Raw genomic sequence first — 27,801 nt, 5'->3', positions numbered from 1 at the left:
CTACGAAGCTCCTCTACATTTCAGGGTTTATACGTTTGTTATTGTTGTTGTTTTGGAAGTTTCAAACCCAAAACGAAACTGAACACGAATCGGTTGATGGTGGCAAAAAATCAAAAGTGATTTTTCATTGTTGTGTGAAGGATTGCCACTCACGATAGTACAACCGATCGGACAACGTTTGTTTTTCGCGCTTTTTTGATCCGGATTGTATCCAAGTTGCGACCGTTTGATTATTATTTGCTTTCAAAAGTTTTCACCTTTTTCGAGCCACTGTCAAATCAACGCAAAATAAATCGAGCAGTTTGCATGTGACTCACAAAGTAATCGTAAAAGAAACAAACGTTTTTCACTTGAAGGCAAAGATTAATCCTCTGCTGGTTGAAATTTTGGTTTTGGCCGGTTGTTTTCTCCATCACTCAAAAACGGTACAAGATATATTATCGACCTCATTTCTAAGCACGTTTTCCGTTTTAGGCAATGAGTAAGTATATCCGTTTTAAAAAAGTAAATCATAAATACTGAAATTGCATTGTATTTTGGCTTTTAGATAATCCATTATCATAGTCCAATAAAGTTCAAACATTTCAGAACGATTTTCTTCGTTATATTTTCAACTCAAAAAAGTCGATTTTACCGGGGTCCCAGAAAAGTTCGAAATGGTGATCAAAATTCGTTCAATTGTAGTAAGATTATAAGCATTTGGATGGGTAACACTAAATTTGGACATAGTCCTACGTTAGCATCCTTGAAAGATATACAAGGAAAGGAAACTAACCTTATCTTTAAGTAGAACTGCTCAATTATTCATCTCAGCCCATATATTCATCTCATACAACATTGAAACACAATTGAAAACAGAAAAAAACGCATATTTTCTAACTAAATCGATCTGCTAATCCATGGAATGAATTCTTCTTAGTTCACTTTAGACTTCTCATAAAGTAGAATCCTCAAAAACTCACTTAAAAGCTCTAAATTTGATATAATAGTCAGGCATCTGCACTCGAGAACTCATTTATTTCAATCACCTACCTCAGAAAACAAAATCCGCGCATTGTTCTGTACGGCTACAACGGGACTCGTTCAGCATCCAACCAAAGTTTTTCACATCACTAGCGGACCAATTTTTTTTTAATCATTAAACAAAATCACTCACTACACTAAGAATACTTTAATCTTTGAAACGATCACCTCAAATTTCCAAAAACCAGCTTGAATTAGCAGAAATATATGAGATGAATTTCTACAATTGCTAAATTTTAACTGTATGTATTTTCATCTGTTTTCACTACCTTGAAGAAAATCAAAAGTTGCCAAATCGGTTTCTGTTAATACGAACAAAATGTTGAATTATTCCGACATAATTGACATCAATGGACAGCACTGCAGTGGTTACCTAGGTTACCATATTTGCACGTAAACAACTACAGCGGATATCTGGGTAACCTACTACGACGGGCTGCGGCTACGTTCATTCATGATAATATGATTCATTCATGATAATGTGATTCATTCATGATTAACAGTGCACTGCAGTGTGTTGAATATTGGGTCGTCGTGAGATGAATAATTGAGCAGTGATTTAAGTTTTGAGATGGATATGGAAGCGTTGTGCAAAATGGTTTGTTTCACAAAAGTCAGAATAAATCTAGCTAAGTTTACTAAATATTCAATACTGAACGGTTCTATAAGAGCACGTAAGCGTATTTCGTTTAATTGTTCGATGATTTCATGAAAATTTGTTATTTAATCCGTGCATTCTTCGTGAATAACGGCTTAATGAGATGTATAATGGAGAAGTTCCTTATCGTGAAAGAAATAGTGTGCCATATTTTTAGTTGTTTCATTGATGGAGGTGACAAAATGACACATTACACGGTTATAACCAATCGTTTCCAACTCTAATCAAAACTGGTGAAATCTTAACAAATCGAACCGAAATTTCCGTATACAATCGAATCCCTTCATAGCGACATCGCAAAGGACTGTCGTTATAGCGAAATGTCGCAATAATACGAAGAATGTTTGCATATGTAGAGCAGAAGGTACCGTTGAGAATGTCGTTATAGATTCAGCAATGTCATTATAGAGAGATTCGACTGTACTTTTGTCGCAATAAAGAATGACAAGTATTAGTTTTGGTATGCGCAGTATTCAGCAATTATTTTTCTTTTAAAATTTTCCACAACTTTACTGAAGGAAGCAATCCGGTATATCGAAAAATAGAAAACATATTTTTTTATCTAACTGTTAGGTGGATTGATCGAAAAACCAAAAACGTCAAAAGTAAGGCCTTTATCTAAGAAACAATTTTGCTGAAGACATTAATTCATAAAATCACTTTTTCATAGTCAAATCTAGAACGATCACGATTTTTCGTGACTGTGCACTGTGGGATTTTCAAATAAATCTTTCCACCAATTGTAAATGTCTTGAAATATAATACTTGGAATGTGAAGAAACTATTTCGAAAGTTGTTCCATAAAATTGTGGCTGAAAAACGAGTTTTATATTGAGTATTTCGTCGTTTTTATATCACTTTTTTGTACTTCACGACTTTCGAATCGTATTACTCAAAAATGTACCGTACGATGATTTTGAAATTTTGACCAGAGATTCTGGACGTCATAACGAATTGAATGGTGTACTCAGATTCTTTGGTGCATTTTTTTATAATAACGGTCTGTGGGAGCACCGTGTCTAGGGTTGAATTCAAAAATTGTCGCTTGCAATTATTGTGCGCTGTAGAGATGCAATATTCCATAGAATGTAACCGTCCTCTTCATATGTATCTGTCAACCGCTGTTGTTAGCAGCATTCTTGGATACTCTAAAGCTGTGTCACCGCTTCCGTCCTGTTCTCTGGGTGCTATCGATTTGTACAAGATTCCGGTCGATGCTTCCATTGTGCGGAAATTATATACATTTTTACTTCTCAGTGAAACAGTTTGTTTTACGCCTCTTCACGTCCTTTGTCAACCTCTCAAACTCAGCCGGCTGCTTTGCTGTCCCTCACCTACAGGTATACAGAAATCATTTATAAAATGTGTAATTGAAACCATTGCACTGTGAATGGTATCCGACGAGGATCAATTACCGATTTTTTGCTCATTCTTTTGATTCGCCAACAGGAGAGCCAACCCTCCCGGAGTGCGATGCCAAATTGCTATACGTGTGTTCGCTTTGTGATCGAATAATCTCGCTTTCGTTTCAAAAGAGGAAGGTAAAGTGCAATTTCTACAGCTAAATGTGAATTAGGTGGGGTGGAAAACGTAGCTTATGTTTGTTTCAGCCGAGAAAATAATTTCGAAATAAATGTGTACGTATCCACGCAAAACCAAGATGAGTGTAGATGTTGATGCCTGTTAGAAAATCGCGTCATTGGTGCTATTATTAGGTTCAAATTGGTAAGGAAACGAAAATTGTATCGTTTTATTGTTGAAAGGATCCTCAATGTTTTCATTAGATTCTATACAATCAATACAGTGTCAAAGACGGGGTCGTACGAAGTAGCCAATGATGCAAATTATTTTACGCAACAGTTACGTTTGAAAACTATCGTCTTTTCTGACAGATGTTTAAAAGTGGCGATTTTTTAATTTTTTTCTCGTGTGGATGATTAGCAATACACGAACCTGATAGATTGATTTTTCATCATTAGTTATATTAAGTCACAGTTAAATAAACCAATAAACTTTGGATTTGCTAGCGTATGAAATATTTACGTAAATATATCTTGTTAGATTCCTTCAAACACTGCTGTACGGTGTGGCATAATGAAAATCAATCTGTTCTGATTCTGACTCCCTCTCACTTTTTCTTCCTCACTGATAAAAGTTAATCTCCTACTCATCCAAGAACCAAGCCGAACCGAAGTTTTCCCTCGATTGAGTTTCTCGTCACTGTTGGTTAAACGATTTTTCACTCACCCATCAGTCATGCGTTGCACTCCCCCTGTTTGGATAGGGCACTCCTCGTACCGTAGTTTGCCATGAAAAATTCATACATTTCCCCTAGGCTGATGAGGTTGACTGCCACAAGTAGCATTCTATCTAGTAACCTAGACTTTCGAAGGGTGAGAAAAATGTCTTATCTCAACCGGGGCGCGTTTTCTTTTATTGTTTGGCTAAACAATCGGGAATGTGACCGACAGTGAGATGGCGAGGACGATGACGGTCGATCAGAGCAATTCAGCGATGCTGCGTGCTGATAAGTGCAAAATTTATACCGTTAGACGACTCCTTCCGGTTCACTATGGGGTTGGTGGTGGGTAGTATGAAATGTTCCTGTCTGTTTTTTCACTGTGTCCCAGTGAGCTGTAGCTTGCTTAAGAGGTTTTCCAGTACATATATCGATGCTTTATATGTATCGACTATCCCGTAGCTTTAAATATGCTATGAATATTCACTCGCTTACTCACTTCACAAAAATAATTTTGACCTAACTAGTTCGCCTAAAGCCGAGGAAGTTTGTTTCGCACAGCGGAAAATTGACACCCATTGTACAACAATTGAATTCTCCACGACATAATTGACTGCCGTATATAGCGCACTTTACTGAAGATTCGGATATCCGCAGAGTTGTGCACTGCTGCGTACGCATCATATTGATTATACATTTTCGGATGTCCCGACCGGAAACCGACATCCGGACTTTCCGAAGTAGCGTTGGAATCTATATTGCGAGGCGTGAAATTTATGTTGTTCATTCCAAGGCAAGAATCTATCCGTATTTATGGAGGTTCACTTTTGAAGAATTTATGCGTATTTATGGACCAATCATCCGGCCACGAATACAGCTTTTGCGATCGGTTCCTTAGCGCATATCCTCCGACATTCGTGATTTATGTGAAGTCATCCCGTGGAAGCGGATGCCGGTTTCATCCTGCGCAAACTGTCCACCGTTCAATTGATGATTGGTTGGTGTATCGCTTCTCTGTCAGTAGTTGATATGTTACAGTGACAGTAGCAATAATGTATGCCGGCGTTGAAGGTCCGCAACGAAGTTTTATGCTTGATGAGAACATGGGAGAGTGGTACTTACATTGTGCAGTTTGTAGTACAACCCGCAGGCGTTGCAAACAGGCTCTCCACCTTGGTTCCGTCGCCACAGCGTCGTCGTGGTGGTCTTGCAATTAGCGCATGACGTACCGGCCCTTCTCGCAGCGCTTTGCAGTGACTGTAAATAAAAGTAAGTAGTGAAAATATAGATAGTTTCCTGTTGCAGTTTAGGTTAAAAGATATATGACACTGGTCGACAAAATGAAAAAAAAAAAATGGTGCATTCCAAAAGTTCAAACCGGAAAAAAAATGAAATATTCAACCATTCCTATGAATTTTGGTGCCCCTAGCCATTACCCAAACGCGTCAGCTTACGTGAGAGTATCGTATAGAAATTACTCGCCGGGTTCGTCACTTTAACGTTATGTTTACGAGGAAACTCATTTAAGTCTCTGAAAAAATGATACTGGCTAGAGACACCAAAATTCACAGGAATGGTTGAATAGTAGGCTGTCCAAAAAAAATCGATGTTGCAAAAGTCAAGAAGCTCAACCCTAAATTAAAAGATAATTATATTTATAGTATTTTTGCCTTTCTCCTAGAAAGGTATAGCAATCACTGCAAAAACTAAAGGTACAAAAGTGCTCAAAAGGGCCGAATGTCGTATATCACTCGACTCAGTTTGACGAGCTGAGAATTATCTGTATGTATGTTTGTGTGTGTGTGTGTGTGTGTGTGTGTGTGTGTGTGTGTGTGTGTGTGTGTGTGTGTGTGTGTGTGTGTGTGTGTGTGTGTGTGTGTAACGCTCTCCCAATCTCACTCGGATTTCTCAGAGATGGCTGGAACAATTTCAATGAAATTAATTGCAAACGAAAGGTCTAGTTGCCTCATAAGACCCTATTGAATTCTATTGTAATCGAATTTCTAGTTTAGAGGTTATGTATCAAAATGTAAATATCACGAAACATCAATATTTCAGAAACTACACAAACAATTTGAACAAAATTAATTTCAAATGAACGGGCTACCTAAAAAAACCTTAAGTTTTGAATTTTATGAAGACTGAACTTGTGGTTCAGAAGTTATGGAAAGGAACGTGTTCTGGAGACTATTTAATCTCACTCATGTTTCTCAGAGATGGCAGGACCGATCTTCATAAAATCATTGTTATATGGAAGGTCTTGTTACCCCATAAGACCCTATTGATTTGTTGTGCAATCGGACTCTTACTTTGCTTGTTATGTTTAAAACCTAAATTAATCCCCCTAGCGGTCGGACCCAGCCTTTCTCATTCAAACTTATTATTTGTAAAAATAGATTTACATGAACGCTTCAATCCAATAAATGTGTATTCACTCATTGGGTTCTAAAGTAATGATGTTGTAATTGAAGTATAAAATATGAAATTTGACGTAATGTAAATGCTCAAGAAATAGCGAAATAAAAGAAATGACTCTTAATTTCGAACAATTCAACCACGAGCAAAGCAGGTATAGTTTTAAATAACCTTTGAATTTTTTTTCTTTCCATAACTTTTGAACCACATATCAAATTGTTATGAAGTTTGTTATTTGTAAGTTTGAGAGATGACTCGTTCGTATGACACTAGTTATGTTCAAATAAGTCGTGTAATCTTTGAGATAATAGACTTTCGTTTTTTATTAACAATTTAATACATAACGATTATAATCAAATGAAATGGGAACGTATAGGGCAGCCAAACTATGAAACCACGTGTTCAATCATAATTCATCAGTTAACCCTTAACTAGCCCGTTCATCTGATAATACTATTGATCAAATTGGTTGTGTACATTCTGAGATCATGAGGTTTCGTGATTTTCACAATTCGGTACATTACAGACGAAGTTACAGTACGATTACAGTAAAATTCAATATGGTGTTGTGAGGCAGCTAGGCCATTCATTTGACACTAATTTCGTGAAAATCGGTTCAGCCATCTCTGAGAAAGTGAGTGAGTTTAAGTAGTCTTGGGAATATGTTTCTTTTCATAGCTGGATTTCACATTTTTAAACATAACAGGCAAAGTAATAGTGCGATTGCAAAAAAATCAATAGGATCTTATGGGGTAACTAGACCTTTCAATCAAGTTCAATCTATATAAAACTCAAAAGTTAAGGGTTTTTAAGATAGCCCGTTCATTTGATATCAATTTTATTGAAATCGGTTGTGTGGTTTCTGATATATTGATGTTTCGTGATTTTTACATTTTTAAACATAACCTCTAAAATAAAAATCCAATTACAATGAAATTCAATAGGGTCTTATGGGGCAACTAGACCTCTCATTTGCATAAAATTTCATAAAAATCGGTTCAGCCATCTCTGAGAAAAGTGAGTGAAAATAAAAATCTGCACATACACACGCACACACACATACATACATACAGAAAGTGCTCAGCTCGTCGAACCGAGTCGAGTGATATATGCCATTCGGCCCTTTGGAGCACTTTCATATCTTCGGTTTTGCAAGTGATTGCTATACTTTTCTAGGAGAAAGTCAAAAAGTTAAAAAAAATATTAATTAAGAGTAAAATATTCGTGCTGAAGAAATAGCGAAATAAAAGAAATGACTTTGAATTTCGTACACTTCAATCACGAGCAATACCGGGAACGTACGAATAGCAAAATACCAAATTTAAATTAAATTTAAATAAAAACCAAAGCAGGTACAGTTTTAAATAGTCATTGAATTTCGTTTCTGTCCATAACTTTTGAACCACATATTAAATTGCTGTGAAATTTCTTACTTGTGAGTTTGAGAGACAACCCGTTCAAATGACACTAGATATGTTCAAATAAGTCGTGGGATCTTTGAGATAATAGACTTTCGATGTTTTTATAATTTAATACATAACGGCTGGAATAAAAATACGATTATAAAATGGGAACCTATAGGAAAGCCAAACTTTTCATTTGACACTTAGATTGTTGAATTCCAGCCATTTTTGGGAAAACGAGTGAATTTGAAAAGTCATAATTTTTGAACCATGTGTTTAATCACTATAAAATTCATCAATTAACCTTTAACTAACTCGTTTATTTGATACCAATATTGTTCAAATCGGTTGTGTACTATCTGAGATAATGAAGTTTCGTGATTTTCATATTTTGATACCTTACAGACAAAGTAACAGACCGATTACATTGAAATTCAATAGGGTGTTATTAGGCAGCTAGACCTTTCATTTGACACTAATTTCGTGGAAATCGGTTCAGCCATCTCTGAGAAAAGTGAGTTTTAAATAGTCTTCGAATATGTTTCTTTTTCAAAGCTGGATTTCACATTTTTAAACATAACAGGCAAAGTAATAGTCCGATTACAAAAAAAGAAATCAATAGGGTCTTATGGGGTAATTAGACCTTTCAAATGACACTGATTTTGTGGAAATCGATTCAGCCATCTCTGAGAAACATGAGTGAGAATAAACACTCTCCAGGACACGTTTTTATAAATAACTTCTGAACCACACGTTAAATCTTCATGAAATTCAAAATTTAAGGGGTTTTTGAGTAGCTCGTTCATTTAAAACCAATTTTGTTAAAATCGGTTGAGTAGTTTCTTGATTTTCACATTTTTAAACATAACCTCTAAACTAAAAATCTGATTGCAATGAAATTCAATAGGGTCTTATGGGGCAACTAGACCTCTTATTTGCAATTAATTTCATGAAGATCGATCCAGCCATCTCGCGTTACACACACACACATACACACACACACACACACACACACACACACACATTCAGAAAAAGCTCAGCTCGTCAAACTAAGTCGATTGATATACGAGATTCGACCCTCTGGAGAACTTTTATACCTTTGGTATTTCCAGTGATTGCTATACCTTTCTAGGAGAAAGGCAAAAATGTGAAATCCAGGTATGAAAAGAAACATATTCGAAGACTACATAAACTCACTCACTTTTCTCAGAGATGGTTTAACCGATTTCACAAAACTAGTGTCAAATGAAAGGTCTAGTTGCCTCATAATACCCTATTGAATTTTGCTGTAATCGGACTGTAACTTAGTCTGTAATGTATCGAAATGCGAAAATCACGAAACTTGATTATCTCAGATAGTACGTGATTTCAAAGTTTGGCTGCCCTATACGTTCCTTTTTCATTTGATTTTAATCGAATTTAAGCAACCGTTATGTATTAAATTGTTAAAACTAGGAAAGTCTATTATCTCAAGTAAAGGGTGATTTTTTATGAATTTGGTTTTTCTTAAAAAAAAAAAAAACGCAGAAAAATAACAAAATTGTATGAAATCTTTATTTGAGCCGATAAATTGGTTTTTGCCGTTTACTTTTTAAAGATATTTTCATTCACATGTTGGCCACGGCTACGTTTTAAATGGTCCATACGAAAAGTCCAATTTTGGGTTACTTTTTCGAGCATTTCGGCTGGTATCTCGCGAATAACGCGTGTAATGTTGTCTTCCAAAGCTGGAATAGTTGTTGGCTTATCCGCATAGACGAGAGACTTAACGTAGCCCCACAAAAAATAATCTAGCGGTGTTAAATCGCATTATCTAGGCGGCCAATTCACCGGTCCATTTCGTGAGATGAATTGCTCACCGAACTCATTCCGCAATATGTCCATTTATTCGCGCGATTTGTGGCACGTTACTCCATCTTACTGGAACCACATGTTAACAAGACCCAGCTCTTCCATTTTCGGCAAAAAAATCAGAAATCATCGCGCGATAGTGAGCGCCATTGACCGTAACGTTGCGATTTTGATCATCTTTGAAGAAGTACGGATCAATGATGCCTCCAGCATGTAAACCGCACCAAACCGTGCATTTTTCTGGGTGCTTTGGCGATTATTGTATTGCCTCTGGTTGCTCTTTGATCCAAATGCGGCAATTTTGCTTATTAACATACCCATTTAACCAGAAATGAGCTTCGTCACTGAACACAATTTTTCGGTAAAAAAGTGAATTTTCGGCAAGTTGTTCTAAGCCCCATTCACTAAAAATTCGACGCTACGGCAAGTCGTTCGGCTTCAATTCTTGTACGGGCTGTATTTTGTAAGGCTTTACACCAAGATCCTTCCGTAAAATCTTCCATGTAGTCGAATAACACAAGCCCAATTGCTGCGAACGGCGTCGAATTGACATTTTACGGTCTTCCACTACATTGGCTGATACGGCTGTTCGTGTTGGTGGGTTTATGTCCATCAGAGTAAAACTGGTTTGAAATTTCGTCACAATAGCTTGAATAGCTTGCTCAGTAGGTCGATTATGACGACCATAAAATGGTCGTAATGCGCGAAAAACATTTTCCACAGAGGACGAATTTTGGTAATAAAATTATTTGATTATTTGTAAGCGTTGTTCAGTCGTAAGTCTGTTCATGGTGAAATGACAAACCAAACTGAGTACATTAGACTTTGGCAGCTGTCAGAATTCCCGCATGAACTGTCAAATCTGAATACACGAAAAACCAAATAGCAAAAAAATCACATTTTAGTTCAAGACTTATTTGAACATAACTAATGTCATACAAACGAGTCATCTCTCAAACTTACAAATAACAAACTTCAAAACAATTTGATATGTGGTTCAAAAGTTTTGGAGTGAAACGAATTTCATAGACTATTCAAAATTATACCTGTTTTGATCATTATATATGGCCTCAACATCATTTAAATATGGTATCGTACTATTTGAACGTTCCCGGTATCGCTCGTGATTAAATTGTTCGAAATTAACTCATTTCTTTTATTTCGCTATTTCTTAAGCACTAACATTACGTCAAATTTCATATTTTATACTTAAATTACAACATCAATATTTTAGAACCCAAAGAGTGAATGTACCTTTATTGGATTTAAGCATTCATGTAAATCTATTTTTACAAATAAAAATTTGAATGAGAAAGGCTGAGTCTGACCGCTAGGTGGATTAATTTAGGTTCTGTAGAACATTTCCTCTCTAAAAAATTGTTATCAGGTTACCCAAACGTGATTTATGAAAAAATGACTTTCCTAATCTACGAAACCACTCTTTTGCACTTTTTGCGATTGTTCGATTTCCACATTTTTCCATACATTTTTTTATTTTCGTAGGGCTTAGTTTTCCTTCACATATGAAAATGGCGATAACACAGCCCCCGAATAAGATATCAAGGATCTTTTTTTATGTTATTTTCGTCATGAATCCATGAATTTCAGTTTCTCACAGAAATTATTTTTGTATGTGTTTATCTAAAAATTATGGGAAAAATTCCCTCCTTTGCGATGTTCAATGGGGTATGTGAGTCAAATAACTGAATGCGGTGCTGAACCAAACCATGTAAAATATTCAAAATAACCCTAAGAAAATAAAAAAATATATGAAAAAATGTGAGAATCGAGCAAAATCGCAAAACGTGCAAAAGAGTGGTTTCGTAGCTTGGAAAAATCATTTGTTCTAAATAACGTTGGGCAATCTGAAAACGATTTTTGAGAATTTCGAAATGTTTTACAGAAATACTATAAAAAACATTAGCTTTCAATTTAGGGTTGATCACCTCGACTTTTGCAACATTAATTTTTTGGACACCCTATTCAATAGTTACAATCTGTCATTTTTTCCGGTTTGAGCTTTTGGAGTGCACCTGTGTAGACCAGTGTTATAGGAGTAAATTTAACTAAATTGTAAGGAGCTTTCCTAAAAATATACTTATTGTAAAGTGCTTGATCTTCTACACTGAGGAGTAATATATACTAGTGGGAGTCAAAAAAAACCATCACACTTGCATAGGTATTTTCACTCGATTGGATGTCATGTAGTGCACCGTTTATGCCATTCTGAGATCTCTAGTAAGTGAAATGCAAATCTGGTGGTTTTTCAATTTTCATACAAATTTGATTTGCAATGGCTACGAGTAATCGACCTCCTGCAAGTTTGGGATCGCCAGGAGCTCCTAATGAAACCAAAAAAACTTTGTTATACCTCCTATGTGCCATAATTTCGTACGTACTGTACGAACAAGTAATATGCAGCAAAGTAAGTGTTCCGTGAATTGCACTCAGTTGTTTGGAATTTCCTCAAAAGATCACCGAAGATCCAGTGGCCGCTGAATTTACCCGGCTGTCGACTTTAATTGCTAGCCGATCAGTCCGATCAAGATTACGATCAATTTCGGTTCTAATTTATACTCTCCTGCCACTTCGTGTTCCTGCCTGTATGCCGCTTTATGGAACGAAGCACCGGGACTGATGAAACTGTCATCCTGTGCGAAGGAAATCTCAGACGTTAATCGACTACTGGCATAGATCCGACGCCGTCAGCAACATATGCATGTCGTCCGAAAATTTACCACTAATTTGATTAATGTACTGTCTTATTTACTTTTTCTTCGAGGTGAACGGACTTGTGTTTGGGCGAACTTTGTAGCTCATGTGACAACCAGTTCCAGGGGACGAGAAATTCATGCGCAAAAAGTAGACGAATGCCTGCACGACGGTTACGCGAGGCAGCGCGTGGAGGTGAAGGTAAATTATTGCACATTTTGCGCTTGTCACAAGCTCGCGGATAAGCAGTGGGAGAGAAAACCTGAAGCAGCTCTTTTTGCACGCCCCAGCAGTCCGGTAGTCAAGTGGGGTAGCTGGCCCCAGTTAGGAACACCCCCGCATCATGGATGGGAGGAAACTGTACGCAATCCAATTAATTTTGATCCCTGGCGAACTTAGGATTTGATGCAAAGCGTGGATGGGAACTCAAAGCTCACAGTGAAGATTGTGGCGAGTGAGCCTTAATTTATTCCAACACTCATTCGAAATATTTGGTTGTGTATGAAACTTTATGGTTCTGATAGTAACAGTTATCTGCAGGGTATTAGCAACTATGTGTTCATTATTTAATATAGCAGTATTGTTTACATTAAAACGCCTCAAAACTAACCACTGCTACATTGAGTTTTGCCCGATGTGCCCTGTTCCAGGGAAGGAGATGGATTCGGATTGTTTTGATTTGAAATTATTCATTTGATGCCATAGATGCCAAACGAGTCAGGCCGGATCGAGATATGAATGAAGCGGACAAGGAAGAACAAGAATCAATAGGCACAGGAACCAGTTGTTCATAGGCTGCCACGAACCTGAGATTCTTAATTAAAAATGATTCAGATATCGATAACCGAATATTCTTGATAAAAGCCAATTAATAACACCTCCGTTGACAGTTGTTGTTTTCGGATTGAAAGTCCATTGACGAGTCGAGCAGAGTGTGAAGCAAGTTATACGGTCATTATTCATGACGGACGGGAAACAAACGGAGCTATCATGACAACCAATTTTTTCCGTCCTCGTCAATCTTCGCGGGAAGGAGCGATGAAGTGCTTTCTACGGGATTAATTTAGGAACGGCTACAATGATGTTTCAAATTCTCGAATAATAGGATTCCCCGGTAAAAAATGATCTTTCTGTTCCGGAAAACGATGCTAGATTTAATGGTTGTTTATAAATTGATAGATTTTTTTGATACGTGCAGTGCGATTGGCAGTCTACCGAATTTTTGATTCTTTCCAATCTTAACAAAGGTTATGACATATTTATAACTTGTAAGATGAGTTTGATTTTCGTGTGCATGACGGGAAGGGTAAAAACATTGGTAAAAACTTGAATTTACTTGAATTTTAAATCTGTCACAACAAACTCCGTTTCTTTCGCCGCTTCAATTCGTATCTTTACATCCATTGTTCCACAGATAACGTTGGTTGTCTACGTAATAACAATAGATGCAATGGCTCCTACCCTTAGTTTCATAGCATTTCACAGCAAACAAGAAATCAAAAAGGGCAGGAAGATTGTCTTAAACGATTATAAATTATTCATACTCGCTGCAGACATGTTTGACAAAACAAACAATTTCCACACCCCACAGCATCTAGATACAGCGGAGCAAACCAATTCACCGAGAAGGAAGATCACAGTCCGGAGATTTTTGTAGGAAGCAATTCTTGTTTAATTTAACCCACCTCAAACTCAAACACCAACATCCCAAGTTTTATACCCCAGTCGCCGCCCTTGGCAGCCAACTTTCCAGAAAAGAAAATACTTCGTTTACTCGCTTGAGCATCCCTTTTGCTTATCAATTTTCCCGTTCCACACCTGCCCACCTTTCTCCGAGCAGGAAATGTGAAAATGTCTCTACTTTTCCCGCTGATTCGTGGCTAGGAAATAAAACAAATACATATTTACAGCATCTTTGCACGCTTTACATAAGCTGCAGTCTCCGGAAGACCCGTACTGCAGGGATCTTTATTTTTCTCCTCTATGTGCTAACTATCAACCGTGGGGCTAACGCGCGCATGTCTTTCCTATATTTCGTTCTTCTGGTCGTAGTCTCTCATTCTCCATGTTACTGTGCAAAGATTTTCTTGATTTGAGCAGCTCTATCCTGCTCTAGACGAAAGGGGATATCTTGAAATGTACATAACGCAAACACAAGATGGGGTAGATTCGAATAAGATTGGGCGCTTTATCGAGATGAAGATGGTTTGCTCAAGGGGTTCAAATTCTAACCGAAGTAATGTAATTGGGTATGACTTTAATCAGAACTACATTCGCAGAAAGAACCATGTTCTCAACAGGTCTGGCTCACGACAATGAAACTATCGATTTATTCTGGCCATTTGTGAAGTATGCCTGCTATTCAGCTGGAGCGTGCTTGCTATTCTCTCTTGGATACAGGCTTAGAGATGTTAAATTTAGAGTTGATTTTTTTTCCTCCACTAAGGATTGTGAATGAAATCGAGGTATTTTTCAGCGACGATGGGGAGTCGGACGATCTGGCGTTTGGACTGACAGCCTTAGACGTTATGCCCCAGCGGAGCGCAGTTCAGAAGCGGAACGGTGTTCGGTAGCTAATTTCTCGACTGCCGCTAGTTTGCCGTTTCAACATACACCTTCCGCTCTGTGAAATCAGTAAGCAAAGAAGCAAAAAATATCAATCAAAAATTATTTAGGTAATGGAAGCTGATTTATGTCTATCAAAAACATTTCCCCTTTCCTTTTGTGAGCACGAAGCGTATTTTGGTTGATTCCCAAAGTTCAGTGGCACGATGGTGGCCCGTGTCAGCTGTCGAGCCTTACCTTGAAATGCCCGAAACTGAGGCAGCGTGCGCCGTAGTGCGGAAGGGAAGCAGGCGCGACTTTCGATAATAAATGGCGTTTGCCTGCTAGAGCCTCATTTTAGCTGAGACAGCGATTCGAAATATGTATTTTAACTTACTATTCATGCATTCCATTCTCATGAAAAGTGTTCACAAATGAGAATGGTAGAAACTAATACACAACTAGGCTTCAAACTCACTCCTTTTCTGCTTCGGGCCAGCAAACTACAGGTTTGAACCTGAATGAAAGGAGATTGATAAACTGCTCCGCTAAACAGTCTCTTTTTTGCTGACAATTTCGATGTTGTCGAAAGCGTGAAAAACATGTTCGTTTAAGCATTGATTGGCTTTATTAGCAGATGAACTCATAAGACATGCTGAATCAACCCGCATGTAACACAAAAACGAATCTTGAATAAAAGTGCTAAGATGCTTTATAATGCTACTAGTGCTCCGTCTCAAATAGTTATTCAATTGCTTTTAAAATGACCACAAGTTAAAACATATTTTGAAAAAATGTTATTGTTCATCTATGTGTTACAAAGATGACAAAGGTACACTATAGATTGAAGTTCATTGCAACGACCTTTACTCTTATCGGTATACAATTATGAATGGTTGTTTGTTTGTTTTTCGCGAATCAACAAAGATAACCCTATAATAACAGAACTTTTGGAACTAATAAATTAAATATATACATTGATTAGATTAACAAAAAAAAAATACGATAATTATTTTTCTTTATTTCACATTTTATACTTATTATTAGATTAACTTGTACTAAAATTTTTTCATAGCGTGTACCTAAACATAATCTTCCAAACCACGTGAAAATAATTATTATTGTGAAAAATCGTGTAAAAAGCCACGTCTGGGAGATCTGTACTTTATTTATAAATGATAAATAAACCTTATAACTGAAAATTTCAGTAATCAACATATTGGCAGACCAAAAAAAAAAATGCTCACACCACAATTCCGGGTGAGCAGAAATTTGAAAAAAAAGGCATTTGAAGTAGATTTTCGGTTTTCGGGCATCATTGTGGTTCCGGAAATATCCATTTTTTGGGTAATATTCGGTCTATATTGGCTGTTTTTAAAATCTGGAAGCCTTGGAAAACAGCCTTGGAATTTAAAATGGCGTCTAGGGTTGATTTCCGGATATCATCCCTGTTCCGGAAAAAACCCATATTGTATGGTAAACCAGAGCCTGACGAAGTAATTTCCAATTGACAATTATCAGATAATAGTGACGCTTTGACCCGTCACTTTCAATTGAACAGCATTTGGATCATTTTCGAGCACTATGTGAGATATATGAAATCTACGCGAAATATTTCAGTTTCATTTCGAAAATGTAATAGCATTTGCGGTGAAAAATGGACAAACATTGCCGATTTTTCATGGGTTTACCTTTACACGTACTAACGAAACTACACACGCAGCATCAATCATATTAACCCATGAGTCAGCAAAATAAATTTGACAGCTCGATCAATCGAACTCTAACCGTGACGGCGAAAACAGTTAAGCTACTCCGTTTAGAAGTGTGCACGTTCAAAGAACGGTACCCCGCCACGTCAAAAACGAACATCGTACGGCACTTTGTAGACGCCAAATATGCCCGTACCGGCATCTACAAAATCTTGGCACTCGGTGGCAAACCAACCTGTGGCTAAAAGCCACCTTAATAAAGCAATAAAAAATTCTTGGAACTATTGGACAACAATCAGAGCATTGAACGAAAGCCCGGTTCCGGACGGCCGACGACCTTGAGCGACAAGAAGCTCCAAAGGATGCTAAAGAGAAAAACCGAGGGAAAAGTGGCTACATTGCTGCGTGGTCTTAGGCGGGAGGTCGGTGCAACCGGCCAATTAGTGAAAAAGTATCTGGCGAACATGGACATACATGTCAGGGAGCAGCAGTCCCGTTCACTGGCCTCGGAGCTGCAGGCAATGACGAAGCGACAGCACCTGAATAAGATGGTCAAGTCGATTTTCCTGGCAAATCATGACGTGGCGTTGGTGATGAACGTAGAGACCTATATCACCGTGGATGGCAACGACTGGCAGGGCACTTCGCATCCTACTTCCCCCACGAAGGAGGCGAGCGTCTAGGTGAAGTTTATTGCATACACCAAGTTCACCAAGAAGGTGCTGCTGTGGCTGACAATCAACGAGAAGGTGATGTCAAGGCTTCTTTCGCTTCGGACTGGCCGTGAACGGGAAATTTATAGTACGGAGCACCTGCTGGAAGTTTGGTCGTTCATAAAGAAATACCATAAGGCCGAAGCCGCGGTGTTTAACCGGACTAGCGGCTGAATATCGATGTGGTACCCAAGTTGGCGAACTCACCCAACGTCCCCAAGTTGCGTCCCATCGAGAATTTCAGGGTAAGTCTGAAGCGTAAGATCTACTCCAACAATTTTGTCGCAAAAACTGAGGAAGAATTGATGGATAAAATGAAGTAAGATTTGGCATGTTTTTTGCCTACACGCATGTTTTCGTCCGCCATGGCGAATGTTCAGGTTAACTGCCGGAAGGCCGCACACAAAGGCGCAGAATTCTTTTTGTGTTGCATATTTTGTTGTTTTAAGATGCTGACATCTGTCACTCTGACAGAATTTCAATATCACATGCTCAGTTTCCCATGAGAATATTGAATATTGAGAGAAGGGAATTCGCTAATTTTTAGGCACGTCAAAAGATTGCTTCAGTAGGACACTCAATATCTACAAGACTTGGCATTATAGATTTGATGGTTTGAGTCAAACGGCAGTGACTTTTTCTTAAGATGGATTGGCATATGATCAGAAAATTTATGCTGCAAGTCGGGCTTCGGAAGAAAACGAAAAATATTTGATGTGAAAAATCTTTGTTTTGTTTATCCACTCGCATACGACGAAACGCTTAACTGAATATACCTGAAAATGGAGTATTTAATTTATATATGACATTTTACCCACCAATTTGTATTTTTGAGTAGCGTGCAATGAGTTTTGACCATCCCAGCTGGTCTCGAGGTACGATGCTGGCCTAACAAGCCAGTCGTCGTAGGTTCGAGTCTGGGCTCGGGAGAGAATGTTAGTGTCAGAAGGATCGTAGCGCTAGCCCCGCAATTGTTTGCTTTGCTCTGCAATGGCTTTTAAAGCGACTTTTTTCCTCTCCTAAAACATGACAAAAATAGATCAAAACGTATACCAGTTTCAAAAAAAAAAAAACGGATTTTTATCATTTCACCAAATCTATAGTTTCGTTAGATTCAAGGAAAATGTTTTTTTCGAACGTGATAAAATGGAAACACTACTGTATCTTTACTAGGGTGCCAATCATCGTATGAAGAAAAAGTGACCAGAAACTCTCAAAGAGAAACCCTATACAAAATGTTCACCTGCCCGAAAAAAACACCCTGTGCAAAATTTTAATTTTTTAACTTAATATGGGATAGCGCAAAGCGATTGATTGTTAGCATTTTTGAAATCCGAAAAATCACCTAAGGGGGGTGATGAAATTTCGATTTTCGAAAAAAATGTTTGATGCCAAATGACTTAAAAACGCATGAAACGTCGAGAACTGGTGTCATCTACAAAAATTTTTTTTCGAAAAAATCGACTGTCTGGGACGACTTGGTCGTTTTTTCAATTGTGGAAGGCGGATTTTAAAACATTGAGAATTTATTTAATGAAATTGATCGCTAGTCTCTCGAAACAGCCTGTATAATGATATACACTATAACTAGCATCGAATACATTATGTTTCATTAGGGTGGTTCATTTATTCGACATAGGGTGGTTCATAATATTGTGTAAAAATGAGTATAAAATAAATGAAATCACTTTTCACTGAATACCACTAGAAAAATTCCTGAAACTATAATATTTGTTATGTCATTGTCGTTAGGGTGGCAATGTTGAATTGGAAAAAATACCATGCAAAATGGCAAGATATTGTAAAATAAATTTACAAAATGTTTCAAAAACTACTCTGTGCAAAAAAAAATATCTCAACCAAAATTAAGATCGTGTCTCGCGGAAAATGTTAAATGCTTTCATGTCAGTTGCAAAATCACACACGGGAGGTACATGGAATTTGAATATTTATAAAATGTTTTCGATTTCAAGTGTTTTGATTTTTACTTGATTTCTAAATGATAGGACTGGGTTTATTGTTTTTGGTAATCTTTTGTAGGTTTTATTAAAGAAATCAGATTTTAAAAAAATAAGCTCTTTTGAATGATTAATTTTCAGTTTTTCTTCTAACTGTTTTTGAATAAATAATTATTTTAAGTGTATTTTTTTTGGAAAGACAGAATTATTATCTACAACTTTGACGAAAACGTCAGACTAATCAAACGAACCGAAGTGCTTTTTTTTTATTTTATCCTCATTTTTTCACAATATTATGAACCACCCTATGCCGAACAAATGAACCACCCTAATGAAACATAATGTATTCGATGCTAGTTATAGTGTATATCATTATACAGGCTATTTCAAGAGACTAGTGATCAATTTCAAAAGATAAATTCTAAACATTTTGAGCTCCGCCTCCCACAATTGAAAAAACGACGAAGTCCCAGAGAGTCGATCTTTGCAAAAAAAAAAAAAAAATTCAGATGACACCAGTTCTCGACGTTTCATGCGTTTTTATGTCATTTGGCATCAAACATTTTTTCGAGCAGGTGAACATTTTGTATAGAATTTTTTTTTGGAATCCGAGATGACAATTTTGGCTGGCACCCTACTCTTTACACTATTTTAAAAAATGCCAGTGAAAATTTTTTGTCGTTTTTACTCCTTTTGCCTTAGAGCTTTTACAGTTGTTTTCTACTGTTTTAGTATACAGGTCGGACACGATTAGCCGGAGTTTTTGAAAAATATTCCATTCGGATAACCGAATTCTCCAGATAATCGAGCAGTTTTCTATTTAATTCGCTTTATTTTTTCTGATCGAGAACAGTCAGTTTGTTGATAAAAAGCATATTGCAGTTGGTAAATATACTAACATAAAAAATAAAAATCATCTAACGACTCTTTGTCCATGCTTGTCGAATTCAGAAACATTAAGCATAATAAGATTAATCAATCGTTTCTTCTCTCTTCATGTATTGAATTAACTAATCAGTAAGATATAGCGCAGCATACAGTGTCAAATTTAGCATTTTCAGATAGGATGACAAAAAGACAAACGTCAAAAAGTACAAAAAAATCGAGATTAAAGAGTAGACGGATGATTGCGGATAATTTTTATTTATTTACTGTTTTAATAATTTTACTTTTTTTGTGATTGTATTCTACCTGCGCCTGTTTTGATTTACACATCTTTTTTATTTCTAATGTTTTTACTGTTTTCTTTGTTTCCAATTTCACTTTCTTTTCTGTTTATACTGATTCTACTATTTCAAATATTCTAATAGTTTATACTGCTTTTATTGTTTTTACTGTTTTAACTTGTTTAATTGTTTTGACAGGCGCTCTTGGTTTTCCATTCTAATTGTTTTATGTTTGTTCTGTTTTCCGTTCTACTGACTTTATTTTTTCAACTATTTTTACTATTTCAATGCTTATTTGTTGCTCCACCTCTGTTATGGTATTTTTATTAATTTTGTTACTGTTACAATATGTATTCGAGTTCACAGGTTTTCATTGTTTTTATTGTTATACTTATTCTGCTGTTTTTACTGTTTTTGTTTTTTAATTGTTTTCTATTGTTTTACTGTGTTCAATATTTTTACACTTTTTACAGTTTTTACAGTTTTAACAGCTTTTTATATGTTATTAGTGTTTCTACTGTATTTACTGCTTCACTGTTTGTACTATTTCTACTGATTTTTCAGTTTGCTCTAGTTTAATTGTTTGATGTTTGCTGATTTCTCGTTTTATAATGTTTTTTGTTTGTTTTCCTGCTTTCACTATTATTATTTTCTTTTTCTTTTTTATACTATTTGTCATCGGTTTTTGGTTGTTTGATTGTTGGTGTACCTGTTTCTGTTTTAATTCTCTTTTTATACGTTAAGGGTGAACAGCCGCGAATAAGTCAATATACATTTTGTCGCTGGTTTTGCAACACTATTCTAATTTATGCCTATACTAGCATAAAAAACCCGCTTTACTCCTGCCGACAACACAACTTTTACCACTTTGTTTCGATCGAGAAACAACTCACTGGAATCTTCATTCATTATTCAAACTTTTCAAAACGCTATCCACACATTTTGTTGACATACCCCCGGTTGCTAGGTTACTTGTTCGCAAAGCAACAAAAAGCCGATGACGCCATGGGAATGGAAATGCCGACGGCAATTTTCAACCCGGCTCCGACGGTTTTGCCGTTCGCAAAAGTTCCTGCAGAACCTGCTGGCAAAACTGCCATTCCGTACGAGAGGTTAGCAAAAATTGTGAAGCGAGGCATATTGCGAACGGTGTCACGTTTCACGCGGTGAGCAAGAATCTTTGAAATTGAAGTCCGCTTTCTCACGCTTCTAACCACCAACGTCATTGGCAAGAACATGATTCGGTAAGATGCCTACCCTTCCCGTGTAGAAGGAAAATGCTACATTATCGATTGGGGATACGCACAGCTTCAGCGGGAAAGTGGGCGTGGATGTGTGTGCGTGTAAAACGGTGTACTTCAACCGGGAAGCTTATGCGTGTGTAAGTGAAAAATGGCATACACGTGAGATGAACCGGTCCTGCATATGCACCAAACATTGTGAGGTTTATGGAGCACCAATACGCGTGTTCCTATGTGGAAAAGATGGGCTTGCGAATACTGTGGGGTATGAAATTCGTTGACTGATGAATCTGTTTTTCACACCATCAGGTTTGTACAATTCGGAATACAATTATAAATTTTTGAATAGATAATTGTGAGCAAAGAAGAGGTGGAGGCTCCCGTCTGGAAGCAAATAAATTAATATCGATTTTTGCTGGTGCGAAATCAACTGGACTGTACCGAGCTTGGGCCTCTCAAGTTTGCCGGTGCATAAGTATTTGTTCGTTTTCGGACGCCTGGAATCACAATTTATGTGTTTTTTCCACGGTACAAACACGGAGAGAAAAAATATTTTCCCCAACATGCCGGAATGCAGAAAGTTTATTGTAATGTAGAATTACGCAGCATTAATTCACCGTCGGAATAAAAAAAGATTTATAAATAGCTAGATGAGGTGTATTTTTAATTAATGCGTTCATTCCCTGCGACACGATATTAGCAGCCCGACCATAGAAGGTTAGTACATGAAGCACGTGAACTATGAATACCTGCATGTGAGTAATCTGCATAAACCACTAACGACCAGCTGGGAGTCACGAACAGGGATTTATCCCTGACGGGTGTGACGAACGTTTCGCCGGGACGAATTGATTATCAATCTCTAGTTGTACGGGGAGTAACTTTCGCTTTTACTATGTGGTCTATGGAATATGTGAGAATATCAAAGTTCCGAGTATTTGTTAAATAATTTGGCAGTTGAATTTTAATCATAGTAAAAGCAGCGTTTCTGAAGCAAAATAAGATTCAAAATATTATGGGTATCAATTATCAAACGGTGCGTTTGCACGAATAGCAGATTACAACGTATAAAAGTATATACTGGCACGTTCAATTAATAGTATTCTCAATATAAAATACTATATGCTGTACGCTTCAACCACATTCCTCTCTTATGCGCTCATACAGACTAGAAGAATACAACAAATTGACAAAATGTTCATTCGCTAACATCGAGTTCCTTACAGAGCCAGTCGTCTTCGATACCTCTTTTGCTACGGTAAGACCAGCCTGTGCTTTGCACGACAACTACTTGATTCGAAATTCAGCACCCTCTTCTAACAGCGCCACTACCGTACCTGCCCTACACGGCCAACGTGTGCAAACGAGGTAAAAAGTGTGCGCGGTAAACGCGAGAACATGATATATGTGAAATGTATCGATTAATACTGTATTTTAAATCAAAAAGAGGCGTGACAATTGCTGCACCAGGCCTGGTTTTCTTCGATTCTTTCGGTGTACCGGAGTTCCCTCCCGGTTGCATTCATTGAACCTTCCTTAGGGTACTATTCTTCGGAAGGTAAGACGCAAACACAATATGGATTTCTTGTTGGGATATTGAGCGTTTTTTGCGTATCGTTTTTGCGTACAAGCCTGGGTCTAAGTATGTACACACGTCTGTACGGGAAATGGAATTAATTGAACCGTAGGATTTGCGATTCTGGCTGTGCCGCCTGATGTTGTGTATTTAATTCGACTGAGAGAAACCACACGGACTAAGCGGATTAGTTCAGGGTGTGCAGTCGAAGCTGTCAATTGTCTGGCACCATCGTCGTCGTCATCATCGTCAGCCAAACCAGCTAATCAAATAACAATTCAGTCGGATTAACTTCCGAAGATCAGTGATGCAAGAAGATGATTCCAGCTGGTAATCTTTTTCCGGTATGAGAGATCGGCTCGAATGGAGCGCTTGTGAAACCGCACCCAACCTCATATGAATGCCAGAATGGTTCGAAACAGGGAAGACCTAACTGAGGAGAATCGTGCCTCCTATTTGTCTATTTTTCGTAATTTTTCACTAGTTAAAAGAGGACTCCCGTATCCGAAGGAACTTGATTCTTTTCCTATGGGACACCACACGATATCGAGCAAAGTGAACGGTACCTCAGGGGAACATAATTAATAGAGTGCGTTAGCTTGAGGTTATGGCTTGTTGGTTGGAACAATAACCCATGTAGTCCATATAAAAGTCACTTTTAATATAATAAATTGGTAGACGGTAACAACATTGGATTGGTTTTATTCGGGGCAAAAAAGGGAGTATGGAGTTGAGCAGGCATTATAAAATAAAACTTCCAACTTTATTGCAAAGAAAAATATGAACTCCTATCTTGCATAAGATACGAAAATGTTAACTAATCGTTCATTAGGTTACACCTAATCACAAGGTGATTATAATTAAAATATAGTATTCAATTGGTTAAAATTGTGTAAATTTCATAATTACACCCTTTTCTTTTTATACCCGTGAACATATAAAACATGAATACAATAGCCTGATATAAGTTGTATTCATCATATCATGATAATGATACGATTTCTTACGAGTTATGTTACTAAAAACGTGTTAACAATTTGTACAATCGTTGAAAATATCATAACTTGAAATCGTGAAATTCAGATCAGAGTAATATCGGAGTAAATAACTGAAAATAGTTTTATAATTGTTTTTTTTTTCTATAATTAAGTAAAGGGAAGCAAAGCTTCGGTGCTACATTCCTATTCGGAATTCGACCTTCTGTTTATTATATACTTCAGAGACCTCGCAGCATACTGTTTTAGTATGCAGGACAATAGCGGGGCTAGCGCTGCGATCCTACTGACACAAACAGTCTCTCCCGAGCCGGAACTCGAGCCTACGATGAATTCTCTTAAAAGTCATGAAAAAATTATTTCATGGGTATATACATTTTACTAATATATTTTCGCAGCAAAATTGAAGCACTTGAAAAATATGAATATTGATATGGGCGCCATTTCGTTTGTCCCAAAAATCAATACTTATTTTTATTAAAATTTGTTGAAAATAACTAAAAAAAGTTGAGCAAATGGACTTAGTTTTGCCACTTACAAATTATTGAAAGAATTAAAAATAGAGGTTTAGGGATTTTCAGTTTCCGACTTATATATTTATATTTTTACTAAACGTACTAAAATAGTTCAAATGCAATATCACTGTAAATTTCGTATTCAAGTGCTCACTTTTTAGCAAAAGTTAAGGTAATTGCTTCACTTTTCCGAAAAAATAGGGGCAATCCTGTAATATAACGTTTGAATAATTTGTTCGTTCCATAAAATGCCCATACCTAAACTTAATCTAGAAAATGAATCTTCTGACTGCCATAGGATCAACGGATGGAACAATCTCGGTATCGTAAGCCCGGAGTGACTTTGATATCTTTTATAAGTATTTCTTAAAAAATTTAGAACAACTTAATAGAAAACTTTGTGATAATTTTTAACTGAGTACTGGAATGTATCATACTTCAGGACAGTGCCAATTTTGCGGGTTTTTACGTAGGATTACGAATATCAGAAAGTTAAGGGCGCGATTTGAAAATCTTGCAATGCAGCCATAGAAAAAGTGATCAGGGTTTTAGTGCTTACAGGGTGTCCAATATGTTTGAATACAACCTTTCATCGTTGTGTACGTGCGCACCATGTGCATTCTGTGTATTGGTATTGGTGTTAGTTTTAGTCTCATATGTGGGCTAAACGACGCGCATGGTGTTGACTTGCTGACATTCGTTGTTTGTTCATCGCACACGATGAAGGAGTACCGCGACATTGTAGTAAAGTTCTTTGCGGCGCGCAGGTTAGGTATTCGTGTTTACTGATGTGAAACTCTTTGTCTTGCAACAACAATGTTCAAAATGATCAGCTGTGATGTTGGCTCGCATCCACCCGTATCCAGGCATGGGAAACTCTCACAGTTGTTTATCAAGCAACATCGTGAAAATTAATACCGCGTACTACAAGATCTATGGGCTAGAAAAGGTTGTGGCCCCGGCACTTCGGGACTTCTATGGAAAGGATGATTACGTCTTTCAGTAGGACGGTACACCGGTCCACACGGCGAATATTGTCCAAGCGTGGTGTCGAGAGAATTCGACTGATTTTCTCGACAAGACTTGGTGGCCTTCCTGTTTCCCGGACCTTTATCCCCTAGACTTTTATGTAAAGTCGTACATGCTGGCCAAGCAGAGTGAACATAAAGTGAGCACTATGGACTAATTTAAAAATTTTTATTTCCAAGATCTGAGACGAGATGCCGATGGACCAGGTACATGCTGCGTGTGATATTTTTGAAAAACGTCTAAAACTCGTCATACAGCACAAAGGGAGTGCTCTCTCCAGCTCATATGTCGCAAAAGTTCTCAATGAACACTGCTTCAATGCAAATTGGTTCAGGAAAGAATATTATGTATTTTAGTTTTTGAACACATTTTCAAAGTGTATTCGAACTTATTGAACACCCTGTATATTTCAGTCATTTCTTATCTGATTCTCGAGTTTTCGGTATCTATCGATCAAAAATTGTTTCACGATTGAGTTCTTGTAACAAAAACAAGCGATTGATTAGGATACACTATTGAAAAATTGGTAAACAACATAGATTGTCATAATCCACTACCTTTTTTCCCCAGCACAGCAGACACTAAAGTATACAAACGATTCAACTGTGTAAACGATTGGTTGTTGTTCTTTTTCTCGCTCGGGTGCACCACGACGTACTCACTGGAAGTATAACTCTGAGTAGTCACGTATAGAAGCTAGCGTACAGAAATTTAGTTTTCATTGTCAATCCAATCTCTGAGGTAAGAGGACAAACCTGGTTCGACCAGCAGCAAGCAGAGCTGTGACGAGTCGCAGCGCGGCAGGCGGCGATTTCAAACATATTTTGTATGGCTTTTGCTGTAACATCCGCTCATTCGACCTTTCATAACTTTCATTTAGCATTTTCAATATAAAATACTACAGACATTTTCAAATAAAATTAATTTGTTTCATGGAAATTATGTAAGAGAATGTAAGACAATGGCTCATATTACCTTGGCGTGATAGGCGTTCCTTACGTAAAATTTTCAAGGAACATGTTGAGACTATCAAATTTAAAATAACGTTACCTGCATTTGCCAAAGATGCAAATTTAGCTTTAAAATACAAAAACTATTTATCTGGCAACACTTCCGGACAAAAATGATTTTTTTCTGGATTCTTTGGTTTATTTTCCTAAGAAATCACCTATCAGTATTTTTCGGACGTCTTACATCTATTAATCGTTAGAAAAAGAAAAAAAGAGGTGTGATACAAAAAATGCATTATTTTGCAACAAAAATAGACACCAAAGGATTGAGAAGTATATTACCGTTCCAAAGTGACTCTAGATGAATAATTCCTTCAACTTTGAAAAATCTGTGATGCTAGTGTCCAAGTTTGTGCTTTTCGTGATTACTTGGTATAGAATGACCCAATAATTTTGATCGAATAGCTCAGGTCGTTTTTGTTGTAATCTTGCACACCAACGCTGCATAAGCTGCCCGTTTATAAGTTCGCCATTTTGTTTTTATGTTATCATTGTTTTTCTCATGTCGAAAGATATCTTCAATCAAATACTTAGCATTTAGAAAAACCTTTTCCGACTGATGAGAAGACTCGCTTGAGCTCCTTTCAGAGACTGGCTGCCTTTCCAAACTATAATAGTTGTAACATTTCAAAAAGGTAGTCGATTTCTGCTGATAGTTAATTCGTCATCATATGACGAAATATTATTTCTTATTTTATCTTAGTATACATTTTATCTTAGTATATTACTGCAAAAATGTTAAAACGATAAAACAGCTTCGAAAGATATTTCATTCACGCTCAGTTATCACTTATTTAAGATGAATTATTTTGACAATATTCATGTTAAAATATAGTTTGCATACTAGCCTGCACTAATTACGTTGTAAAAACCATTGATATAATTGATTTTATGATAAAAACCTTAAGTGTGACTGACTTGCCGTTACATTCTACACCGGAAAGAAAAGTAACCGCAAGTCAGTCACATTGCAATATTGAAACTATAGTGCGTGTTGACGTGTTGTTGCCCTGGAAAACTGTCAATCCTTCGCTGTTAGGA

General features: G+C 37.1%; 1 protein-coding gene across 5 annotated transcripts in view; it reads right to left on the bottom strand.

The window, feature by feature from the left end:
* LOC129729306 (GATA-binding factor C-like) overlaps window positions 1–27,801 on the bottom strand; it is a 320,588-nt gene that overhangs the window by 21,399 nt on the left and 271,388 nt on the right. For all 5 annotated transcript variants that reach the window (XM_055687816.1, XM_055687828.1, XM_055687831.1 and 2 more), the window contains exon 5: window positions 5,043–5,177. In XM_055687816.1, the coding sequence (XP_055543791.1) occupies window positions 5,043–5,177 (135 nt within the window). The remainder of the gene's footprint in view (window positions 1–5,042; window positions 5,178–27,801) is intronic.

Source organism: Wyeomyia smithii, chromosome 1 (assembly GCF_029784165.1).
Source record: "Wyeomyia smithii strain HCP4-BCI-WySm-NY-G18 chromosome 1, ASM2978416v1, whole genome shotgun sequence".
In the NCBI taxonomy this organism is placed as follows: Eukaryota; Metazoa; Arthropoda; class Insecta; order Diptera; family Culicidae; genus Wyeomyia; species Wyeomyia smithii.
This window is presented reverse-complemented; position numbering and strand designations above follow the sequence as displayed.